General features: G+C 36.3%; 1 protein-coding gene across 1 annotated transcript; it reads right to left on the minus strand.

Annotated features, from left to right (window-relative positions):
- Positions 1 to 212: 212 nt before the first annotated feature.
- LOC145674371 (uncharacterized) lies at positions 213 to 22,085 on the minus strand. Its single transcript, XM_081744339.1, has 4 exons — positions 22,014 to 22,085; positions 11,322 to 11,384; positions 5,782 to 5,905; positions 213 to 880 (listed from the first exon to the last, which is right to left on the minus strand). The coding sequence occupies exons 2-4, from the start codon at positions 11,369 to 11,371 to the stop codon at positions 716 to 718; spliced, it is 339 nt and encodes a 112-aa protein (XP_081600465.1). The 5' UTR covers positions 11,372 to 11,384; positions 22,014 to 22,085; the 3' UTR covers positions 213 to 715.
- Positions 22,086 to 22,227: the final 142 nt, after the last annotated feature.

Here is a 22,227-nt window from a genome sequence, read left to right on the forward strand (position 1 = left end):
ACATTTCAGAACATCGTTTACCAAGCGGACTTCGCTAAAAAAAAAAGAAAAAAAGTATTGAAAGTTAGTGTATTTTCAATCGAAATTTCGTTCATTAGGAGACAATCATATATCTTTAGAAGAAATTACGTAATTGCATTATTTTTCCTGATCTTTTTCTTGTAAGTGGTAATTTTAATTAGTATATGTTTTCAATACCATGGGAAATTTCACATAGCATTGCAAGGGGGTTCACAGGTTACTTTCCGAATGAACAGGGGTCCACATTATCGGAAAGTTTGAGAACCACTGGTTTAAAATATTTTCAGACTAAAACAGCATCACAGCTTTTATATTTTAATGGAATTATTAACACATGCGTTTTACATTATTAATTTATTCCAATCATAGATGTTTATAAAACGGCGAATACCTTGTAAAAATGTTTATGGATTAGATGACTATATGACTGCATGTAATATCATGGATGGATCCTCTAATTGTTTAGCACAAAAATTCCCATCCAGAGCACGACCATCTGGAACGACTTCCAGTTCCTTTTTGTAAAACTATTCTTGGTCTAGTTGTAACCATTAACAAGCGGCAAAGTATCACAGAAAAATCCTTGTTTAATCGCCTTGGACGGTCCAACTCCAAAACCTATCTTTCTTACAAAATTGTTGGCACTGGCAATTGATGTACACGAACAGCCACTTGATAAGCTCCTTATGGTTTCTCAGGTACTCGTTTCAATGTCCAAGCAGTCGTAATACACTGTCGAGGTGCTACTAGACGTGCTTTGCGCATCTTCATATTCTGACGAGTTTTCATTACGTGTGCTTTGATCGTCACCATGCACAGACTCGGTTGAACTTCCTGCTTCAGCACATACTGACCTATCCTGAAATTCAAAAGAAGAGGGAAAAAAAAAAAAAACATTAACCTTCTGCGAATATCCTCGTAAAACTAAAATCAAATTAATTCTCTTGATGAAATGAACGTTTAAATGATCATTAAAAAAATAAATAAAATAAAAAACTACGATTTTCTGCTACACGGCTCTAACGATTTTGTTTGTATTTACATACATCAATATTTCATTAACAACCCTATACTGCTGTACAACTAATTTATTTTTATTTCATTTTATTTACTTTAAAAAAAAAGAAAGAAGGGTAGTTGGCTCTTGATAATGAGGTCTCTTCGGACAAGTTTCTCAAAAACGACTTGAGATTTCGTTCATATTACTACTACAGTTCGGTTCAAAAACATATCCGCACCCGTAGGTTTTTTTTGGAAAAGCTTTGTTTATGACTTTAATGAGAGGCTATTTACTCATATTATGTAATATATCTTCATGTTATTGCTTTACAATACAGTTTACATTATTTAACATAGAAATGAACAGTGTTTCAATATTTTGTGTGTCATTAGCTTTTTACGATTTTTTTTTTTCTTGTCTGCATTGATGCAACATGGTTCTTACATGTACCAGGCTCGATTTCAAGCAACCAAACATGAACATTTTTCTTCATTAATTCTATTCTGTTACTAAAACATTATTTGCTCGATTTGGAACACATAACAGCCCACAAATTTTCGATGGGGTTCATATAAGGTGAAATGGCCGGCCACCATAACCTTTGAATACCTAATTCAGACTCAACAGTGTTGGACAAGCCTTGATCGGTGGCACGATGCATTATCATCTTGAAAAATGAAAAGTCCAAGGTTTAAATCACTGAAATGGTCCCTACCTGTATTCAGAAACTCCTATTTTAGTATCTCACAGTATGATAAACTATCGATTGGACCTATGCAAACTTTAATTCTTCCCACATCTTTGGAACACATTGCTCCCCATGGCATACTTTCACTGAACTTTTTCTCCGTGATGTACTCTTGCTTTAGTTCTTCTCCCAGCTCCATCCACACATTTACACCACAATCATTACCGAAATTTCTTCTCATCTAAAGAAAATTACAGTTTTCCAATCGTCAACTGTCCATTTTCCAAACATATCCAAAAATCTTTTTCTGCCCCTGATATTCTTGTGTGTCAAACAAAGCTTCTTACGGGCGCTTTCATTTTAATATTCATATCCGATAGACGTCTTAACACTGTTTGGTGTTAAATACTCTCACCTAAGTCCTCCTTTATCTTCGCAGCAATCTGCCTTGCACTTAATTTTCTCTCTTGCTTCGCAATCCTTTTGATTGCCTGCACAATCTCAGGTTTGCTTTTTTTTTTTTTTTTTTTTTAACGTCTACACTGATGCCGTAGATTTAACATTGCAGTTCCTGTTTTAAGTTTTAAAATATTACCCAGTGTTTTGTAGTCAATGTTTAACATTCTTACGATTTCTCTATTCGATATTTCTTGTAACTTCAGTCCCAAAATCATACCTTGTTTTCTTTGACCTAGGACCTTTTTCTTTCCCATGGTGTAGAAACTGAAAATATATGACCAAATCACTGAATACAACGGGTATTAACACAAACACAGCTTTGTATTAACAGAACCCAGCTTTGTAATTTATAATACACCACCAGCAGTCTTCAAATTTGTCAATATGCACTCTTTTCCCACCACTCTGCCAGCTAGAAAACAGCTGACTGAAAAATGGTGGGAACCGAACAATTGCGCCATCTAGGGCAAGTATTTTCGAACTTCGAACATTTTTCTGCCATCTAGTACCCATACAATACAATAAATGACGTCTTTGATCTCAATACGCTTCAGTTTTTTGTTTAATGAATATATCTGAGCATCAAAACAATTATAGGTTAAAATATATATTTCCCCCTAAACAAACACACGACAGAGAAAATTAGTTGATTATACTAGATATCAGTAAAAACTCCTATAAACGATTTCAAAATATAACACCATTACCGAATTACGAAATCAGTCCATGTAGAATCAAAAACTTGAACGAAAATCTGAGTAAAAGATATTTTTCAATCAAAATTCATAGTGGGAATATTTTTCTGGACCGAACTGTACACCTGAAAATATGCACAACAGATAGTTTACTCTTGAGGGTGAGTTTCTTTTTTCTTTTCTTTTTCTCTCTCTCTCCCTCAAATACAACTCATGCAATTTTAGTGATATTTCATAAAAGAATGTTCCATTAATAACCGTAATTTACGGCATAAATTACTTCCCGATGAAAATGTTCGCAAGGGGTACTTGACTTCAGGGATTACGTTTTCTTCGGACAAAGGTTTCCGGAAAGATCTAACAATTGTCTTCATATTTCACAAATAAATATTTTACTAATAACAACAGCACAACGTGATTTAGTTTAAGAAATTGAAGCGAGAAAATGGTATGCGATGGCCCGTACCTTTTATTCAATATTACGTTACCAGCACGAAATTGAAATGAAATGAAATGAAATAAAATCCATCAATTTTGCGCCCCACAGTTATGCCGTGTAGGGTAAAAGAGACGGTGGAGATGAGAAATGAATGAAATGATGGAATGAAGAAAGTGGTAGGAAAACCCACACACACGTTGTTTGTCCATCACAAAGCTCACTTGGTGCGCGAGCTGGGATCGAACAAGAGAAACCACGCATCTAACACGAAATTTCATAAAGCAAAAGCGTACTGTGCATTCACTCACCAACCTCGACTTCGAAGTGTAGAAACAAAGAAAGTACTATAGCAGAAGGGGTGGAGTAAAATATGGATTAAGGTTTCATCTTGTTCCGCTGTGGGTCATACTGAATGCTATTACCGAAGTTAAATGATGAAGCCAAAATCTGAAGAGGTTATTAAGGTGAAAACACTTCACAGAAACGTCTATAGAAGTAAAAGGCTGAAACATGAAATTGTGAATAATCTGGGAACAGAAACATAGAAAGAAAATGGTGGGATTGAGTGATAACAGGGTGTCTACTAAAATTGCAAAATGAAATTTCGGCATTTTTTCTTTATCTCTTTACCAAACCACAAAATTTCGTAACATTCTCAAGAGCAAATTTGGGTGTGAATTACGACTGAATTTTCATGTATGAGATAGAGGCGTGCTTTGGTTGCGATCTGATAGCGTCTAAAGTCGACCATAGGCATTTTTCGAGGAGAATTTTGACGATTATAGAATAAAATTTTCCAGCCTGTACTTATACCTGTACAAATTAAAAAAAGACCCAAAAGGTCACTTTCGTGACTTTTTCTTGACTTTCATGACCGTTTTCTGTTTCGTGACTTTTTCGTAACCGATAGACACTCTGGATAAGGAAAGTAAAAGTCTGCAACATGAAATACTGAATAATCTGGGAACAGAAACATATAAAGAAAACGGTGGGAGAGGGAGTGATAAGGAAAGTACAAGCAATGAGCGTGAAAAGGAGGTCGGGAAAAATTACATAAAATGCACAATAAACTTTCCTGCTTTCCATTTCCTTAATTAAAACATGTCATACCCCAGTTATTACGGGAACATATATCTATCAAATATAAACGAAACTTTAATAAAATTTTGGAAACCTTTCTCTGAGGTAAACTATTCTTATCTATCTATCTATCTCTCTCTCTCTCTCTCTCTCTCTCTCTCTATATATATATATATATATATATATATATATATATACGAGGAGAATTCAGAAAGTAAAGGCACATTTGCAATTTCACTTTCCAGGGATTGGCAACGCTGCTAGTAACCTACGCTGAGTGAGTGTAATTGGCAACACTTCGAGACAAGGAGACAACGTGTCGCTCGTATTCCTGCATTAGTCGTTGGAGTGTAGCAGATTGTTAAACATGGCACCTCCATTGTCGATCTGCACTAAAGAGGAAATGCGGGCAGTGATTCGCTTTTTGTATGCAGAAAGTGTGAAACCTGCGGACATTATTCGTCGAATGCAAGCACAGTATGGTGACAGCTGTTTATCACGAAGAAAGATCTACGTATGGATAGAGCGTTTCAAACAGGGAAGAACTTCTTTATGTTACGATGAAAGTTCCGGCAGGCCATCGATCTCAAAGACTGAGGAACTTGGGTACATCAATCCCGAACCGGAAATTAAGGCTGCGAGCATGGTTTGGAAACACCCATCATTACCAGAAGTTAAAAAATGTAAACGTCAACCATCAGCTAGTCATTGATACGGTGCAAAATTGGTTACAGATGCAACCGAAAAACATTTTTTCTAACGGAATCAAAAAAAACTTGTGAAACGTTGGGAAAGTGCATTGAAGTCCAGGGAGGTTACGTATGTTTCAGTTTTCTGCCATTAGAATAAGTACGGTATGTGTCAGTTTTCTATCATTCGAGTAAGTACAGATTTTCTCAAATGTGCTTTTACTTTTTGAATCCCCCTCGTATTATGAACATAGCGACTTATACTATATTCTAGAGTTCTTACAGAAATACTAAGTTATGAAACATGAACAAAATCGTCAATATCAGTTTTGAGGAAATCGTTCTTAAAAAAACTTTTTAGAGAAAAAATAGCATACTACGTTGTGGAATTCTTAATAGTTGAGTTGATTTTGAGTTTATAATGCCGTTCAGCAGCGAGGCTATATGAGGCGTGAACCTACTGATTAGCGTGGAATCCGAACTAAATGAGCTCCTCCTGGGAATCGAACCCGAGTCTCAAACGCCAAAGGCGCGTACGCTAAAAGCTTAGCCACGAAGCAGCTCTGTGGAATCATTAATAAAGTATAAAATGAAATACAAGTAAGAACGCCTGATTACATTTTTTTCTGAGAAATTTATGGTAAACAGAAACCTAACAAAATAACAGGATTACTAATTAAGTTTGATTTATGTAATTACGAAGAACTAACATCAGAATTCTCTTCTTGCCGTCTTGCTTCCAGCCTCTGTTGATATATCAGAAGTTCAATAAACAACGATCGCTTCTTTTCTTTGGTAATCCATTCCTTTGGCCTAAAACTAAGGCGTTCATCTCTAAAACAAAGAAATAAAAAGTAGTAATTAATTATTATCATTAGAACAAAAATAAACGGAAAAATAATCAATCACTTCCGAAGGAAAAAAAATCTTACAAAAATTGCACCCAATTCTAAGTAGGTTCGAAAAAACGAACTGAAACATTCGGTTAATATTTAATGATAGATTTGTGTACGTTAAAACTAGTGCTATCCAAATCAATTTTTGAAAAAGTTGGAATTTCAAAAAATCTACTTTCGGTTTTTGATTTTCAAAATAGATTTACGGTTTCGGTTTTCAAAAACCAAAATTCTATTTTTGTGTGTGTGTGTGTTTTCTTTCTTCACCGTGCACGTGTTATTTGAAGTGAATGTGAACGAAAACAATTTTAGAAATGGGAATAATGTGCATAAACAGAAATAGTACACTCGCACGTCTGCACATATTTAATTTGTGCTACAAAGTGGACATATGGTATTAATGTTTTGCAACACAAATAAGTTACATACATATATAAGGTATGCGTGTTCCTTCTGTAAAATGCGACCATGAAGCTTATCTCTAGTGCTCTGAGAAGCTTGGTCTGAGTCCGAGGTTGACACATTACAACATAGTGACTGCGGGTTGCCAAACATTACCAGCACCACGACATGTAAGATTGTACTTACATGAAAAGATTCTGTCAGAACATGAGGAAAACATCCAAAAACCTAATCTGAACACGGATCACCTGGTTGATAGTCACACGCTTGCTCTTACTCAGCACCGAGCAATCGGAATCCCCTTGCTGTTAACGACACTTGCTTTGAGATCTTCGGCGCACCGTCGCATTTTTCTGCGACCTACTGCCGAAACGAGGCTCCAGAGTTTAAATGTCATGATATTTTCGTCAACTTTTACCTCTAGTATCACCCCTCGTTGAGTACGGATGAGAGTTTTAGATCTACCTAGGTATATAATAGAACTCAGTCAGTTGATCTGGAAACCTAAACGCTGCGCCAATGATGTACCAACTGAACTACAGCCACTCAGTGTGTGTATCTTTTTCTTTTTTTTCTTTTCGAAGGCGCATTAAACACAAATGTCGCTCACAATTTTAATGGCCCCACTACTGCTCCCTGAAAGCAATCCTAGCTGTGCTACTATTCGTTAAGATTGTTCTGTTCCATACGTAAAATATGACAAAATTAATTTTCAAGAAATGTCAGCTGTAATTTAACGGTTTGATTATCCTGTTTCATGTGTTTTCGCGTGAACTAAGTTACATGAATATAGAAAGAATATATTAGAAACAAAGTTCTAGAATATATCTTTGTAATTATTTGGCAATCACGCATATACTGATTTCGTTACACAAAATTACAACTTGATAAATTCGGTTTGCCGGAATAAAACTGAATGGCTTTTGGACATATTATCCCAAAACGCATTTGCATTATCTAAAATATACAACAAAATTACATTACCCACTGGTCTAGTGCGCGCCTTTGGGTACGCGGTCATGCGTTCGATTCCCGGTTGTGTGTGAAAAAATCAAACTTTGTATTTTGTTTCACTCTTTCTAGCATTCATTCTGAATATCCGGAACTTAGTATTAACCACTATTATAAGTATGCTCCGAGCCGCAATAATCGGCGACGCAAGCAGAGCAACACACCGCTGCCCCCGAAGAAAGAGCACAGGTCCGCCCCGTAACCACTGTTTGCAGCTCACATTACTGAATATCTGAATTACTCTATTATTCATTTAGTGTAAGATTTGTAAAATTTAAAGTTTCGTAGTAGCAGTAAACCTGATTTAAAAGAAAAAAAAAATCATTTAAATTCTAAAACGACTAACACAGCATGCATCGCATCGCATTGCACAATATTTTGCAGGTAGCCAGCTCAGGTTGGGACCTTGACTACAGAATAGTAAGAGTCACTAAAACGACGACGAAGCTGGTCATCAGTATGTCAAATTATCTGTAGATATTACTACATACTTCACGTGTAATACGTCTTTGTTGAAAATCCAGGTCTAGTAGATTGATTTGTTTTGTTTTAATGGTCTTACCCATCCATGGTTTTCAAGAGAGAGCTGGGGATCCGGAGAAACAAGGTATCGCAGACCCGACTGGGGAATTACAAATATAAATCGATTGAAGGAGTCCGCTATTATGGGTTCTGACTAATTTTGATTTGATATTCAATTTAGCGTCCCTTTTAGCAGCGAGGCTATATGAGACGTGGACCTATAGGTTGCACTAACTCTGTTATCCAATGCTTGAAATAGGTCGTATACTCCGGTATAATATACTTCAACTGTAGTTTAACCCATTAAATTTTTATATCGGCACCTATCATAGTGAGACTACGTAAAGTTTTGAACTGGTCGGTACACTTGGAAATTCATATGCAAAATATATAGGCTACTAGAACTAGTGTTTGACGTACCTCGTTTCGAGCACTGGTTATATAGGAAACGTTTCCAAAGCTAGGGGAATGTTAATCTTAAAGGAACGGAAAGAAAAAAAGAACTAGCGCTCCTCCTATTAGAGCATCCTTATTTACATGGAAGTATTTTTATAATGGAGAGCTGACCAAACTCGCCAGTTGTTGTTGGGTTTTGAATTCAATTTACTATTTTCAAATGTGTAGTTGAATTTCGATTTTTATAACACGTTTGCTTGCTCAGTTTCGGCCTTTGAAACCGACAATCTATTTCCACATGATAGATTAAAAAAAAAAGTAATGAAATATGAACAGCACTAGTTAAAACTATAAATAAAAAAAAAATGATGACAAAAAATGGTGTAATAAAAAAAACACTTATTTATCTATCACCCTTTGAAATTCTAGCTTCTTTTAGGTAAATTATAGACTTCCAGTCAAGCCGGTACAGCATCATCCCTATTTATCCTAGGATCATGGTTCGCCCCTCATTCTCTTCACAATAGAACAGCCTTTCAAATGGTACCATTCATATTTCCCTACCACGTCCCTGAGCCAGGAAATTTTGAGAGAAATCGGAATTTTTTCTTTTCTTTTTTTTTTTTTTTAATTTTAAACCTCTCTGAACACCCCTGTGTTAATGCACAGATCTCAAAATCAACTGAAAAATGCTACGGGGTATACTAAATGTGTGTACAAAATTTCAAGCCTGTATCTTGAATAGTAACGACGGAAAAAATATTTACCAATGAGGCCCACAATGCCCCAGATTATTCCAAAAGAACAGGATGTAACATAAAAATGTCCTGAGACATCCCTACTTATCCTACGATCATGGTTCGTTCATCACTCTTTTCAGAATAGAACATCCTTTTAAACGGTTCCATTCACATGTCTCCATCATGTATCTGAGGCGGGAAAATCGCTAAAAATGGATTTTTTTTTGTTAAAAATATTCCTTTTTGTAACCTTCTTGCCCCTCTATTTTAACGCAGAGATCTGAAAAGTACTAAGGAATGCACTGAATGTGTGTGCAAAATTTTAATCTTCTAGGTGCAAAAGTAAGCCCGCCAAAAAGTAATAGGCATAAAAAATTATTTTAAATGAAATGAAATCTTTGAGTTTTACGTCCCACGGTTATGCCGGTTAGGCTAAAGGAGACGGTGATGATGAGTGATGAATGAAATGGTGGAATGAAGAAAGTGGGAGGAAACGGGAGAACCCCGAGAAAACCCACGCACACGGTGTTTGTCCACCACAAAGTTCACTTGGCGGGGGCTGGGATCAAACCCGGGACCCCAAGCACCAGAGGTGAACGCTCTACCACTGAGCCACCGCGGCCCCTAAAAATTATTTTAAGTTATGACGTCATCATACCCTATGTCTCGACGCAGAAAGGCGTGAAACCATACGTAACGTGCTCTACAATGCCTCCAGACTTGAAAAAACAAAACAAATAAACAATAAAAAAAACGAAGTAAAAAGCTTTATTGGTACTTTTTTAATTACACAATAAAAGACACTGCTTTAGTGCCTATATATAGCTACTAGAACTTCAAAGGATTAAACATATCAGGAGTTCCGAGTGTCCAGCATAACAATGATTATAAAGAAAAGCACATTAAGGTCGCTAAGGCTACAATTCAGTGTGAATTTTTAAATCTAAATTTAAATAATAACAGTGCGCGTTTATTTATTTGTTAGGAAAAAACGAAATCGTATTGAAGGTTACTAACTCTCGGATTAAAACTAGGTTTCCTCTTCCCAAGCTCACTAGACCTTGAGAATAATTGCTGTAAGGGGCAATTTCGTTTTGAGAGGGGAAAAAAGGGACACACACTGCTTGCAAAGTGGTTTCAGAATTTGATCGCTACGTAGCAGCACGCATGAATATGCCTGGGAAGTTACTGCAGATAGTAGGAAAGTGCTTTGTGTTGACTTGCAGGGATAGCTACATTTGTGGTCTTTCCAACGTTGTTTAGTTATGGCCAAATAAGTGAACACTATATGACAAAAAGTTTCCGCATATCAAAGAAAGAGATCAAAGCTGTGTTGAACCGCAACAAAATGGGCACCTCTGTTTTGTTGGCCACTACAGTATTGAGCATGGTAAATACCGAAGGCACCCCGATGTGGTGCGAAAAGAGCACTCTTTGGTGCGACGTGAGAACCCAATGTCTCGAGAAACAATAGCAAATGAAAAACAATGTTCCGCTTCGATCGCAAATTGCATAACTGAGTAAGATTTACATATGGTAAAGAAGGATAAGACTTGAGTTTATATGTTCCATCCTTCATATACCATGGAAAGAAAGACGAACAGTCAAAAGCAGTATGAACGTTAGTAGGAATGGGTACGTTATATTGCAAGGGGCACGTGGAAGTTTGTAGTGGCTGGACGAAGCATGGGTGTATCTGTCAGAATGAAATAAACAGAGGGCCATCTTCTATATTCCCGTGACTCGAGAGGGAAGTTTTCAACGCCGCTTTACAGTTGTTGGTACATAACGGGAAACTTACGTGATGCGAAGTAGACAAAAATTCAGTCAATTATTAAGCTCATTACTAGTCGAACACTTCTGGACCAAATATATGGCAACCCTTACGTCATCGACACATTTCGCGTTGTCATACGCAAGAATGAGGCGTCCAGTCACATGACGAAGTCTATGGTGACATGCTTCGAGCGGACGACACGTGAAACGCGAGTTCATGTAACCCGCATTACAGAGATCCTTATAAAATTCCCTGATGAATTATGAAGGTTTCCGTTATTGAAACGAGCGTTCCGACATCAACAGTCCGTGGAAAGTTCAAGGGAAATGGTACAACTTGATCAAACTGTGCTTTAACGCAGAGGAGAGAATTTAAAATGGCGTTTTTCAGCAGTACTGTGATATAAGTGGCTTTGAAAAACTGCTGATCAAGAAGAAATATCTTCAAAACAGACTGTTTCAGATTAGAACATAAGTCAGATATTAGCATACAAAATTACTACTTACGTATGAAGTCCTCGATCTTCTGACCAAAACCACTCTTGTTCCCTCTCCATCCCGAGGAATTGTCTTTAAATACATAGAAGATAAATTAGTAAGAATGAAAAATAAAAACCAATGCATAAATTCATGAAATAATAATATTAATATCTAATGAAATATCAAAAATAATAATAAAACAAAAATTGCATACATTGAAGAAGATTAGACTCAAGTGTAGATGTTATATAAGTCGTCAAAATTATGTGTAACTTTCGGATAAGATGGTAGTGCTTTTCCATTTTTTACTGAAGGACGTAACAGGTTCACGGGATACAATTTTGAGTAAACTTACCCGGAATATACAGAATGAACTGTGTTCTGGAATAGGTAGATTGCATTGGTATCGGTGATTGTTGATGCAGTCTGAAAAGGTGTTGAAAGTTCCCCAAGATTGGTAGGAATGGGTACGTTTAAGGATGTAAAATAAGATGAGTGATTATTATGTATTAAATGGTGGAATGTGTTTCTGTCTTCTTTGTGGCTGGATGCACCATAGTGTCGAATAAGGTTACTGGCACTGCTTCGGTGGAGGTACAGACTGTCTCAAGGGACCAGTTCCCTTAATAAATATTTGAATATTCGAATGTTGTAAGCGATTCTGTAGAGGAATAGGAAATCATTACTAGTGTTGGATGAGATAATAAGTACAGGATCAGTGTGATCCATGGGTTCCTGTAAAAAAAAAAAAAAAAAAAAAAAAAAAAAAAAAAAGTCTGCGGAAGTAATGAATGACGGATTTAGGAATAGTGGTTTTTACTGTTTACAAAATAACGAGAGCACAGAGAAAGAAAGATTACCTTAATTTTAAAATAGATACCTATGTTCAAGGAACAAGGAACAAAAGTATTATTTTCCATAGAGACCGTTGGCGCTGATGTCTAATCAGGGATAACTCTTTATAAGGCACGATACATAGAAGTAAAATGCAAGGATCTGCACGGAAGTAGAAACAACAACAACAAAAAAAAATCTTTTTAAGTTTTACGTCCCACGATTATGCCGGTTAGGCTAAAGGAGACGGTGATGATGAGAGATGAGTGAAATGGTGGAATGAAGAAAGTAGGAGGAAACGGGAGAACCCCGAGAAAACCTACGAGCACGGTGTTTCTCCACCACAAAGTCCACACGGCGCGAGCTGGGATCGGACCAGGGACCCCAAGCACCGGAGGTGAACGCTCTACCACTGAGCCACCGCGCCCCCACAACAGAAATGGAATTTCCAATTATGCAGAAGTGCTATTAGCAACTGTCTCCTGGATCGTGCCTTGAGCACCAAAGCGAATAACCAAGTAAAGCTAAAATTTTTGATAACTTGCGAGGCGGTTGTATAGCAAATCGCGAGAAAAGGATAGATTCAACTTCGAACCTGTATATACAGGGTGTTACAAAAATATGTCACAATATTTTGGAAACAGATTCCTCACATAAAAGAAAAAAAATCATATGGACCCGTGCTCAGAAGTGAATAATTTCGGTGTTCTAGGGCGTAGTAAACGTGAAACAAGTGAACTTTAAAAGTTCATAGCTCCACTACTATGGGACCAATCGTAGTCGCGTCAAGACATCACTGAGGAAGTGGTATGTGATATGGACATCCAAATATCCATGTTTAAGAATTCTCCAATAGTTGCACACCAATTTAGAGTGTTGGTGTCTGATGAAGAGGACGTTAGGTCCTTGAAACTGTAATACATTGTAAGTATAGTTTTTAATATATTTCATTCTGCTCTGGTCAGAACTGTGTTTTATTTGTTAAGCCTGATCAAGAATTCCCAAACAGATTCTCTAAAAATGATTGTGTAAGTACCAGATGTTCTGGAAGATGGATATTTGGATAGTTCACATACTAGTTCCTCAGTTATGTCTTGACCCGACTACGATCGGTCCTATAGTCCAACCACAGGTCCATATGAACATTTTTTCTTACTTAGATGTGAGGAACCTATGACACATCTTTGTAACACCCCATATACATATTCATCAGCAGTATATTATTTTTGGTAATATATTAAATATTACTTAATTTGCTGTATTTACGTATCGAAATGCGACCGAGTTAAACGAGTTACAAACGCAAAGATTATCCAGTCTCTTTTAATGATAAGTTTATCGCATCATATATTCAAAATAATTAAGCAAATATCTGCGGGTGCATTGATATTAATTTCTTAAATATTATTACGTAAAATCATGTGGTTTATCGATGAATTCGCTTTTTTTGTGTGTGATCGTATTAGGTGTTGAAGAAAGCAGGAAATAGTGAAAAAAATACAAATAATTATAATGAATAAGTACATACCAGTTTTAAGTGGTATGGCAATACTACACAAAATCACAGCAACAAAAGCACATGAATACTATTATCGAAAAATATGATGCATTGTTACAGAGTGAGTTATTTTTTAAAGTAATAATAATAATAATAATAATAATAAAAGCACAAAAAGTTAATTTCACAATCATTTCCCTTCATTAAACATTTGACTCAATTAGCCTAAAGGGTATAAGCGTGGGGTGTTACACTACAAAAAAAAGTGACCGTGACTTTTTATTAATTTTATCGTATACTCTTCGATGACTGCTTGTCATCATCATCGATACGTAAATAATTAGGAATGTTACACTCTTTCGTGAACCAATATACCTTTTTTTATTTCTTGCTTTTTTAACCCTACGAAGACAACACACTTTCTTAACAGCAAAAACCACAGCTACAAATGTAAAATTCAATAAAGTTCATTTGAAGGGTTGATAAACTACCGCATCAGACAATGCGTGGTCTCCTGTTTACATCTTTGGTAAAATAATTTGTGGATGAAGAACCTATTACTTTACCTTTTGCTCAGAATCTAAATGCTTACACGGGCTCGAATTACCAAAATAACAATGTCCGTTATTTGATGAAATTACACTGATTTTTAAAAAATTCAACCTTGCACTTACTTCAATTTCAATATTAAGTATTAGGCCTACACTATAAGAATTAGATGTCAACAACGAACAATATACATTCCACAAGGTAATATCGAAACACAATAAAGTTAAACGCACGCCTTACACTAGCAGTGTCTTATCCAACTACTAATGCAGAGCTAGATTAAAGTTGTTTCTCACACGTCTTTCGTTACCTGCATATGTACCGTCACTAATGCGCCCACACCTACCTGACCCTAACATTACACTAACGAATCCTGTAAGGACTCAACTCTACTCTGCCTTAAACCGAAATAGGTGCAAAAGTTATTTGTATTTATAAATAGTGTACAGATTGTGAATAGATCATCAAATTAAGAAGTAATTTTTCTTTCAGTTTTCTTGATTTTCTAAGACATTCCGCACTATCAATTTTTGGGGCATGCGCATATAACTGTGTACAGGTTAATAATATGAGTGCCAACTGATGTCATCAAAACTAGTAGTGAAGCAAAAACATTCACGAACATACGGTAGAGGAGAGTACGGTAGGTTAGACTAGTAGAATCGGATAAATCAAGTTAGTAGAATACGTTGGGCTTGTATGTTGTATTTTCAAGTATCTTAAAGTGGTTTCTGCGGTGATATCAATTCCTATAAAAATTGTAATAGTTTCACTCTGGTAACACTACAATTGTGGATATACGCCGTGTCCAAAAGATACAAGTGCATTCGAAATACGCTCATTTCTGGAACTGACATCACCTAGTGCCGAAAGGTTCAAGTTCACAAGCCTCCGAGATCTACAGTACGTTAGTACACTTGTACGCTTAAGACAGCGGTTCCTCGTAGTAAGAACAACGATACTGTCAAAATGACTTCTAAATAAAACTTTGGAAAGTACCGGTATACTTTTAATATTTTTACTGTCGAGGTGATGTTATAATAATTTAATTGATAAATATGCACACTACTGATTCTATACGTGGAATACCAAAATGATACAAACATAAGCGATTCGCATTTATGTTATATTCTCTGAGTATGCAATGGAATTTGAGAAGCAACCAGAATCTTTAATAACGCCATAAAGATTTGTGCTTAAAGTATTACATGGTTCATGTAGCTTGTGATAATTAAAAATGAAAGGAAATGAAATCTTTGAGTTTTACGTCCCATGATTATGACGGCTACGCTAAAGGAGACGATGATGATGAGAATTGAATGAAAATGGTGGAATGAAGAAAGCGGGAGAACCCGGAGGAAACCCATGCACACGGTGTTTGTCCACCACAAAGTTCACTTGACACGAGCTGGGTCGTGATAATTAGACTATCTGTAGTGCTAGTATAAAAAATTGCACGTAAATGACAAACTTCAATAGGATATGAATTAAAATTTCAAGTTATAGCAGAGAATAATGAACGCCTATATTATTTATTACTCTGGCTATAGCTACAGCTGCAAAAGTTAATTGGTAGGTAGATAGGATTAATTCTCTAGTTTTGATTATAAACAAACATATTCCTTTCAAGGTTATCATATTATTTCCTTGCACTTAGTCTGAGTGAATGACCGTAGTAAACCAACTGCCATGAATTTTGCAATTTTGACAGCTAATCAAAAGTGAAATACAGGTAAAATTTACTTTCTATACAGCTAACAAAATTTTTAGAAATTCCTTAACTTGTATAATCCCATTACTGCACCCACTATGAAACGAATAAATAATTCTTCCGTGTAGTTGAACAATGAGTTTCGTATATATATATATATATATATATATATATATATATATATATATATATATATATATATATATAGTTTCATAAAACGGTTTCTTAATTTCCAGAAAATTCTTATATTAAGCAATCTTCATTTATGGTTATACCTGGATGAGAGCATTTGATTCCTAATGGAGTAATCATTCTCACAACGGGAAACATGAGGGAGAGAAGGCAGATGTATGCCAAGAGAGGGGTAGGGCCTAAAGGCATAGAGCGCGCTTCACTAGCTTTGGCTTAGAATATTATAGTGTAGTACATGCAAGTATTGGATTGCATATATCCAATGTACTATTTACTGTGTGCGCAAGGAAAGGTAGTTGCGTAGAGCACGTGGAGTATTGGAGGCGCTGTTGCTAGAGGCTTCACAACAGAGACAGCAGCTCTGGTGACAAACTTAAGACGTTTAACAAGTCATCTCAACTACCGGCAACAGAGCGGTCAGTGACCTTCGTTGCCTAGCAACAGCGTGAAAAAATACTGCTGTGATTGGCGAACAATCCTACGTCCTGTTTGCTTACAAGATGTGCAGCGATCCATCAGAGGCCACCTTTCAGTAACCCGATAATAAGGAGGCTTATAAAGTAGTAACCTCATAATTTTTTTTTTCTTTTTAGCATATTACTTTAATTAGGGATATGTGCGTATATGTTGGTGTTTGGTAATTCCCAGTGATATAGTTAGTTTTTCCTTTAAATTTCGGAAACGTTCACCTTCATATTGTTCAACTGCATTACTACTTTCCTTTTCATCTCTGTGTTAACTTTCGGTGCAGATTAAGAATATGGAGACACTATTTCGAAGAATTACGGGTAGAACCATGATGAGTCATAAAGCGAGAGTACATCTAACTTAATTATTGGCGCAATATGGTAAAAATAACACAATGAGTACACCTATAACTAAAGCAATACTAGAAACCACATAATTAAGCAAGTGTCGTCGTTGTGCAATCCACCGTACAGAAAGCAACTACACACATTATGAACTTCGTAAGACATGGTATAATATGCATTTCTCAAACTAGTTTTGAACCACATTTACCATAAATAGAGCTCCCGTCAGTATCTTTGGCGCCCTCACGCTCTTGCTAATCGCTTGCCTTCGCTCAAAAACTTAAGTCACAATTCTTGTAAACAGCGCCAGTAGCAGTGGCAACGGTCAACCTAACCCCGAGTTTTATTCTCCTTTTGGTGGATTTTGAAATATTCGATCCTACTACCATGCCTAATGAAACAAAACATTGCCAATAGTGGTAATTTTCATGCTATTACGACTTTATTGTGCGCGTAACACAATATGTATGTAGCATTGCGTTTACACTTCATTCTTATTCTGTGCGTGAAAGATCCAAAATGACAAATATTACTAGGTGCTCGACGGAATACAACTTCTGAAGCTGTTACTATACGTGGAAAAAAAATTATAAGTCATTTTATGGGTACTCCATACTGTCAATCTGTCAAATACTTTTTTTCATTAATATAACCGGAAAGTGATTCATCCGTTTATATGTATATATCAGCACGCGAAATAATCCTCTCTTTCGTCATCAATGTTTTCTATTGTAACACGATGAAGTACTGGGGCGAAGTGTGGAACAAAAGTCAATATAACTGACTGTACACTTAGCAGTTTTGGACACGGCCATAGAATATGGATTCCGTACACGGTACAGAAATACTGCGAGTTAAAAATAGTATGTAATACAATCCTCTTTTATATGTATAGTCATTTCAACAGACTTTGAGACTAGCAATCTAAACTTGTAAACATAAAAGACAGGTTAAATACATCACACCGAAATTACCTTAATACACTACCCTTTTATATGTAGTCACTCACTCAACTTTAAAATTGCCGGTATCATGTTTAGGACGATCTACAGTATAACCACTCAAATCCGAAAACCCGGCAAATCCGAACACGTTCTTAGGGGGAAAAAATTAACTACAGCTAGAAAATGAAAAAAAATATAGATTTAATCACACAAATTTAGTTTTTTTTTTAAAAAAGGTTTTAACATGTTTAGACTTAATGCTTATTCAAAACGTTATAAAATACACTTAAGTTTAGATAAAATAGACAATAGTTTGCGTCTACTCACGTATATCAAAACATCCAAAACAATGAAATCACTTTAGGTTAACTGGATTACGATTCACAAGAAAATTTGCAACACAAGATTAAACAAACACTGATTTTTCACTTGAAGTCAGTTATCTTTAACTGTCGAAGATCAGAAATTCAGTGACGAAATAAGTATGTAATATTATTTCCCGGGTAATCCGAACCCCCCAAAATCCGAACAGGCTTGAGCCCCAATTAGTTCGGGTTTGAGGGGTTGTACTGTATTTACAATCTCCATCATATCTAGGTTGATGGCTTTATTTATTTTTCTTACACCTATACCTACAGGTAAAATTTAATATTTTCCATGAAAAGACATATCTATAAATAACAAATTAAACAGAAGAATAAAAGCACAATGTGGCACATGAACATACGTACCGTATATCCTTGCATACGTTTATACCGTATATCTTTACAGACTCGCATTGGGGCATTCCGGACTCATAAACAGCATTGTGGGAAAACAAATGCGAAACGAATTGAACGTGGAAAGAGAACAGAAATATATACAAATTTACAGATATATATATGTATATATATTTACAAATGTCGCAAAAGGTAAGTACATTGACAAGGGGAATACATCATGACCAAATTTCTCAACATCGTCCGAAGAAAGGACACCAAAATTCATCAAGAGAAGCAATGAGAAAGTTTAAGCTAAGCACATAACAGTTTCGAAGGTCATCTATAGAACGTTAGTTGTATTTGCGTATACGCACCATCACTAACGCGACTGCTCCCCACGGGCGCTATCCACAAGCTTCGCCCTGCCCTAACGCAAGCACCATTCGTGCTTTTTAGCGGTGACCTGGTGTTGGTTTGTGCCTTTCAACATTTATTTGTGGTGGCTCCCTTGAACTTAATTTATGTTAAGCTTAGTACAAGTAATTTGAAGAGGAAGAAAATTTTTGATAGAAATGAATTTTCAACAATTATTCCTTGTGGCCCCGTTGAACCTATCTATACCAAGTGAGATATCTCATGTCGACCACCCCAGAACTTATACGGGACAATAAGATGGAAATTACTGAAAAAATTATAACTCTTCAATATTTATTCTTGGTGGCCCCCTTGAACCCCATGTATGCAAAGCGAAATACTTTTGTCTCCCAACGCAAATCTTTTAGGACACAATACTGAAAAAATCAAGTGAAAGACTTAGAATTATTTAACAACTATTTCGAGAGTCGTGCCAGAAGTAAAAATGCAAGTACTTTTTATATTAGTCTCTCTTATATACTTCACTTACCATGTAGCTAGCTTACTGCATTACCTTTCAGAAGAATATGGAGATAAATTGTGAATAAAACATAATTTCAATGGCATTTAGCGTCTACACCAAATCCATCGACGGCTCTGAAATCGGTACTGTGACTTATAGTGAGCCGTTGTAAATACTTAATTTATACGTAAACTCACCATCGCTGACGCACCTGTTCCCTAAAGACGCACCCCTCCTCCACTGCTCCCCCTGCTGTATTCCCGCCCTGACTCGGATATATAACATTTGAGCTTAGTGACCAGCTAGCACAAATTGGTTTGTGTTTCACTGCAGTGTATTTTATATGCCATACGTCCACACTCATACAATTACATATTTTTCCTTCTTAATGATGGAATCTAGTTTTAGGTGAAATAAATACAATAAATATTCAGCATTTAATAGATACAAGAATAAGATGATCACCAGTATGGCGGAATGTTAAATTTCGCCCGTCGCAACTTCCCCAAATCACTTGCTCATGACTCTGGCTCAAGTACCGGCTTCGGAGACGTCGATGAGAGTGTAGACCTGCAACCTTCTGTGCAGATTTACTTTAGAACTCTAGTATACATACGAGATAATAGCGGAAAAGACACTAACCAATTTGCTCTAAATAGCCATTAAATGCACGAATGGTATCTAACAGAGTCAGGGCAGGAGCACAGCAGGAGGGCCCGAGCGCAAGCGAGAGGATGCGCCTGTACGGAGCAAGCGCATCAGCGACAGTAAGAACGCAACAAATATTGATAGCGCAAAACATATGATGTGGCATAAAACACTAACCTTATGTGTGGATAGTGGGGAGATAATAAATGCCATCCCAAAAGTAACAAAATATACTTGATTAGGTTAGGTTAGATTCGAACTTCAAAACAGAGGGATGTAACCTTCGAATTTCGAGTAGAAAACCGTGCAGACTTATACGTGCCATTTGTACACTGCCACTCCCGCGACTAAATTATAACCAGTATAATTCTCCGCCAAATAGTCCCTTCCGCCTTCACATGCAACGCTACCAACATAAAAAACGGCATTTGTGCCGTATCGCCGAACCACTTTGAAAACTGAAAAAAAAAGCACCAAAACGTATTGCATCCGGTTATATGTTGTTGCATTACATTATGGTAGGTTAGATTACGTTACATTAGGCGTGCAGTATTACTTTAATACGGATTCAGAGTATAAGTAAAAGTAGTAGTAGGAATAAGAGTTGGTTGGGTTCTGTTCTCGACATGAAATGGGCAAATTAAAGACTTGCCACGTTTTTTCGCTGTTATCTCCTTTGCACACTTTCTGCAACTTGTTTTTAGGTTCATTAATCCGTGCTCTTCACAAACTTTTAAAAGATTTTGCTCGTTATCAACGTATTGCTTCACAAATGTTAAAACTGTTAGTTCATTGCCCTTGTACATTCGCCATGTTGATAACATAAATGCTCGTTTCTTTCCCACAATGCAACTGTTCAGTTACATTGCGCCAAGTAGTTCCCTCCGCTAGCCGTATAGTCCCATGTTTATAGCCACATATATATAACAAATAAACAGATTTTTTGAGACTCTTATATATTATCAAGCACACAAACGATCAAATTATCCATATCTTTCCTGTAAATTTTAAAAATTTTGCTGGAAACGGACGCCCAACTTTGGAACTTAACCCAAATTTTTTCTGTACAATTTACAATTTATGGATTAGTATAGTAAATCAAGTGCACCTCTCCGCGAAATAATCCATCCGCCTGCACATACAGTGCCGCTAATAACATCAAAAACAATCAACAAACACAACCACTTTCTTAACTTTTACTATTCCCCCTACCTGCCTTGTACTCATTCTTCCTCACAAACTTAAATAAATTCTCCAATTGAGCCGGTAAATTTAATAAAACTCGTCCGGCGATACGGCACTTAACCCTCAAAAACTATCAACAACAAGCACTTTTTTAACTTCAATTATTCACGTCAACTGACTTTCACTCACTCTTCCTCACAAACCAAAATAAATTCTGCAATTGACCCGGCAAATTTCGTAGAATTGGTCCGATGATACACCACTTAACCCGCTTTTTTTCGTAAAACTAAAACACATTTCCAAGTACTGTATAGTGGCACACAGACTTTGTAGCTGCACGGAAAGTAACACGAAAACAAAACGAAAATACTGGTGCAAATGACGTCCACTTGACATTTACACATTCAGAGTAAATTTGTTATGCATGAAATACGTACGTACTGCACCGGAATATGGTTATATTTTGTTTTTAGAAAGAAGAAAGCATGGTCTACCAACCTCTTTCTAATTTTCTACACAAAAATAATATGCATATATGGGAAAATGTGACATAAAATTTAACGTTCCGCCATACTAATAACTTATGCGTGTGTCTGAAACTTACTGAAGATATATCGTGTTTATTTCACTTATCACGAAGTGACATCATGCACAACATAGAAAAACATAGGTTTCAAATGTTATAAATATCCTTTATGAATAATTTAACTATGAAAGTGAGTGTAATACATTATTAAGACATTTTATATCACTCAGTAAATTACATACCTCTGTGACAACGTGCGAACAAAACCGGTGAAAAGTAGACAAACATGTAGTACCAGGTCAGAAAAAGAATCAAACCCTAGATTGCATCTGACAATTTCCTGAATAGCTCCGAAACTTACCAATTGTTTAAATTGTATTTTAGCCCTAAATCCTGCTTCGAAACCGAAATACGTAATATACTAGTGTGAAACATTAAAATAATGTTGCGTAAAAA

Source organism: Thermobia domestica, chromosome 17, assembly GCF_964235325.1.
Source record: "Thermobia domestica chromosome 17, izTheDome1.hap1.1, whole genome shotgun sequence".
NCBI classification, from domain to species: domain Eukaryota; kingdom Metazoa; phylum Arthropoda; class Insecta; order Zygentoma; family Lepismatidae; genus Thermobia; species Thermobia domestica.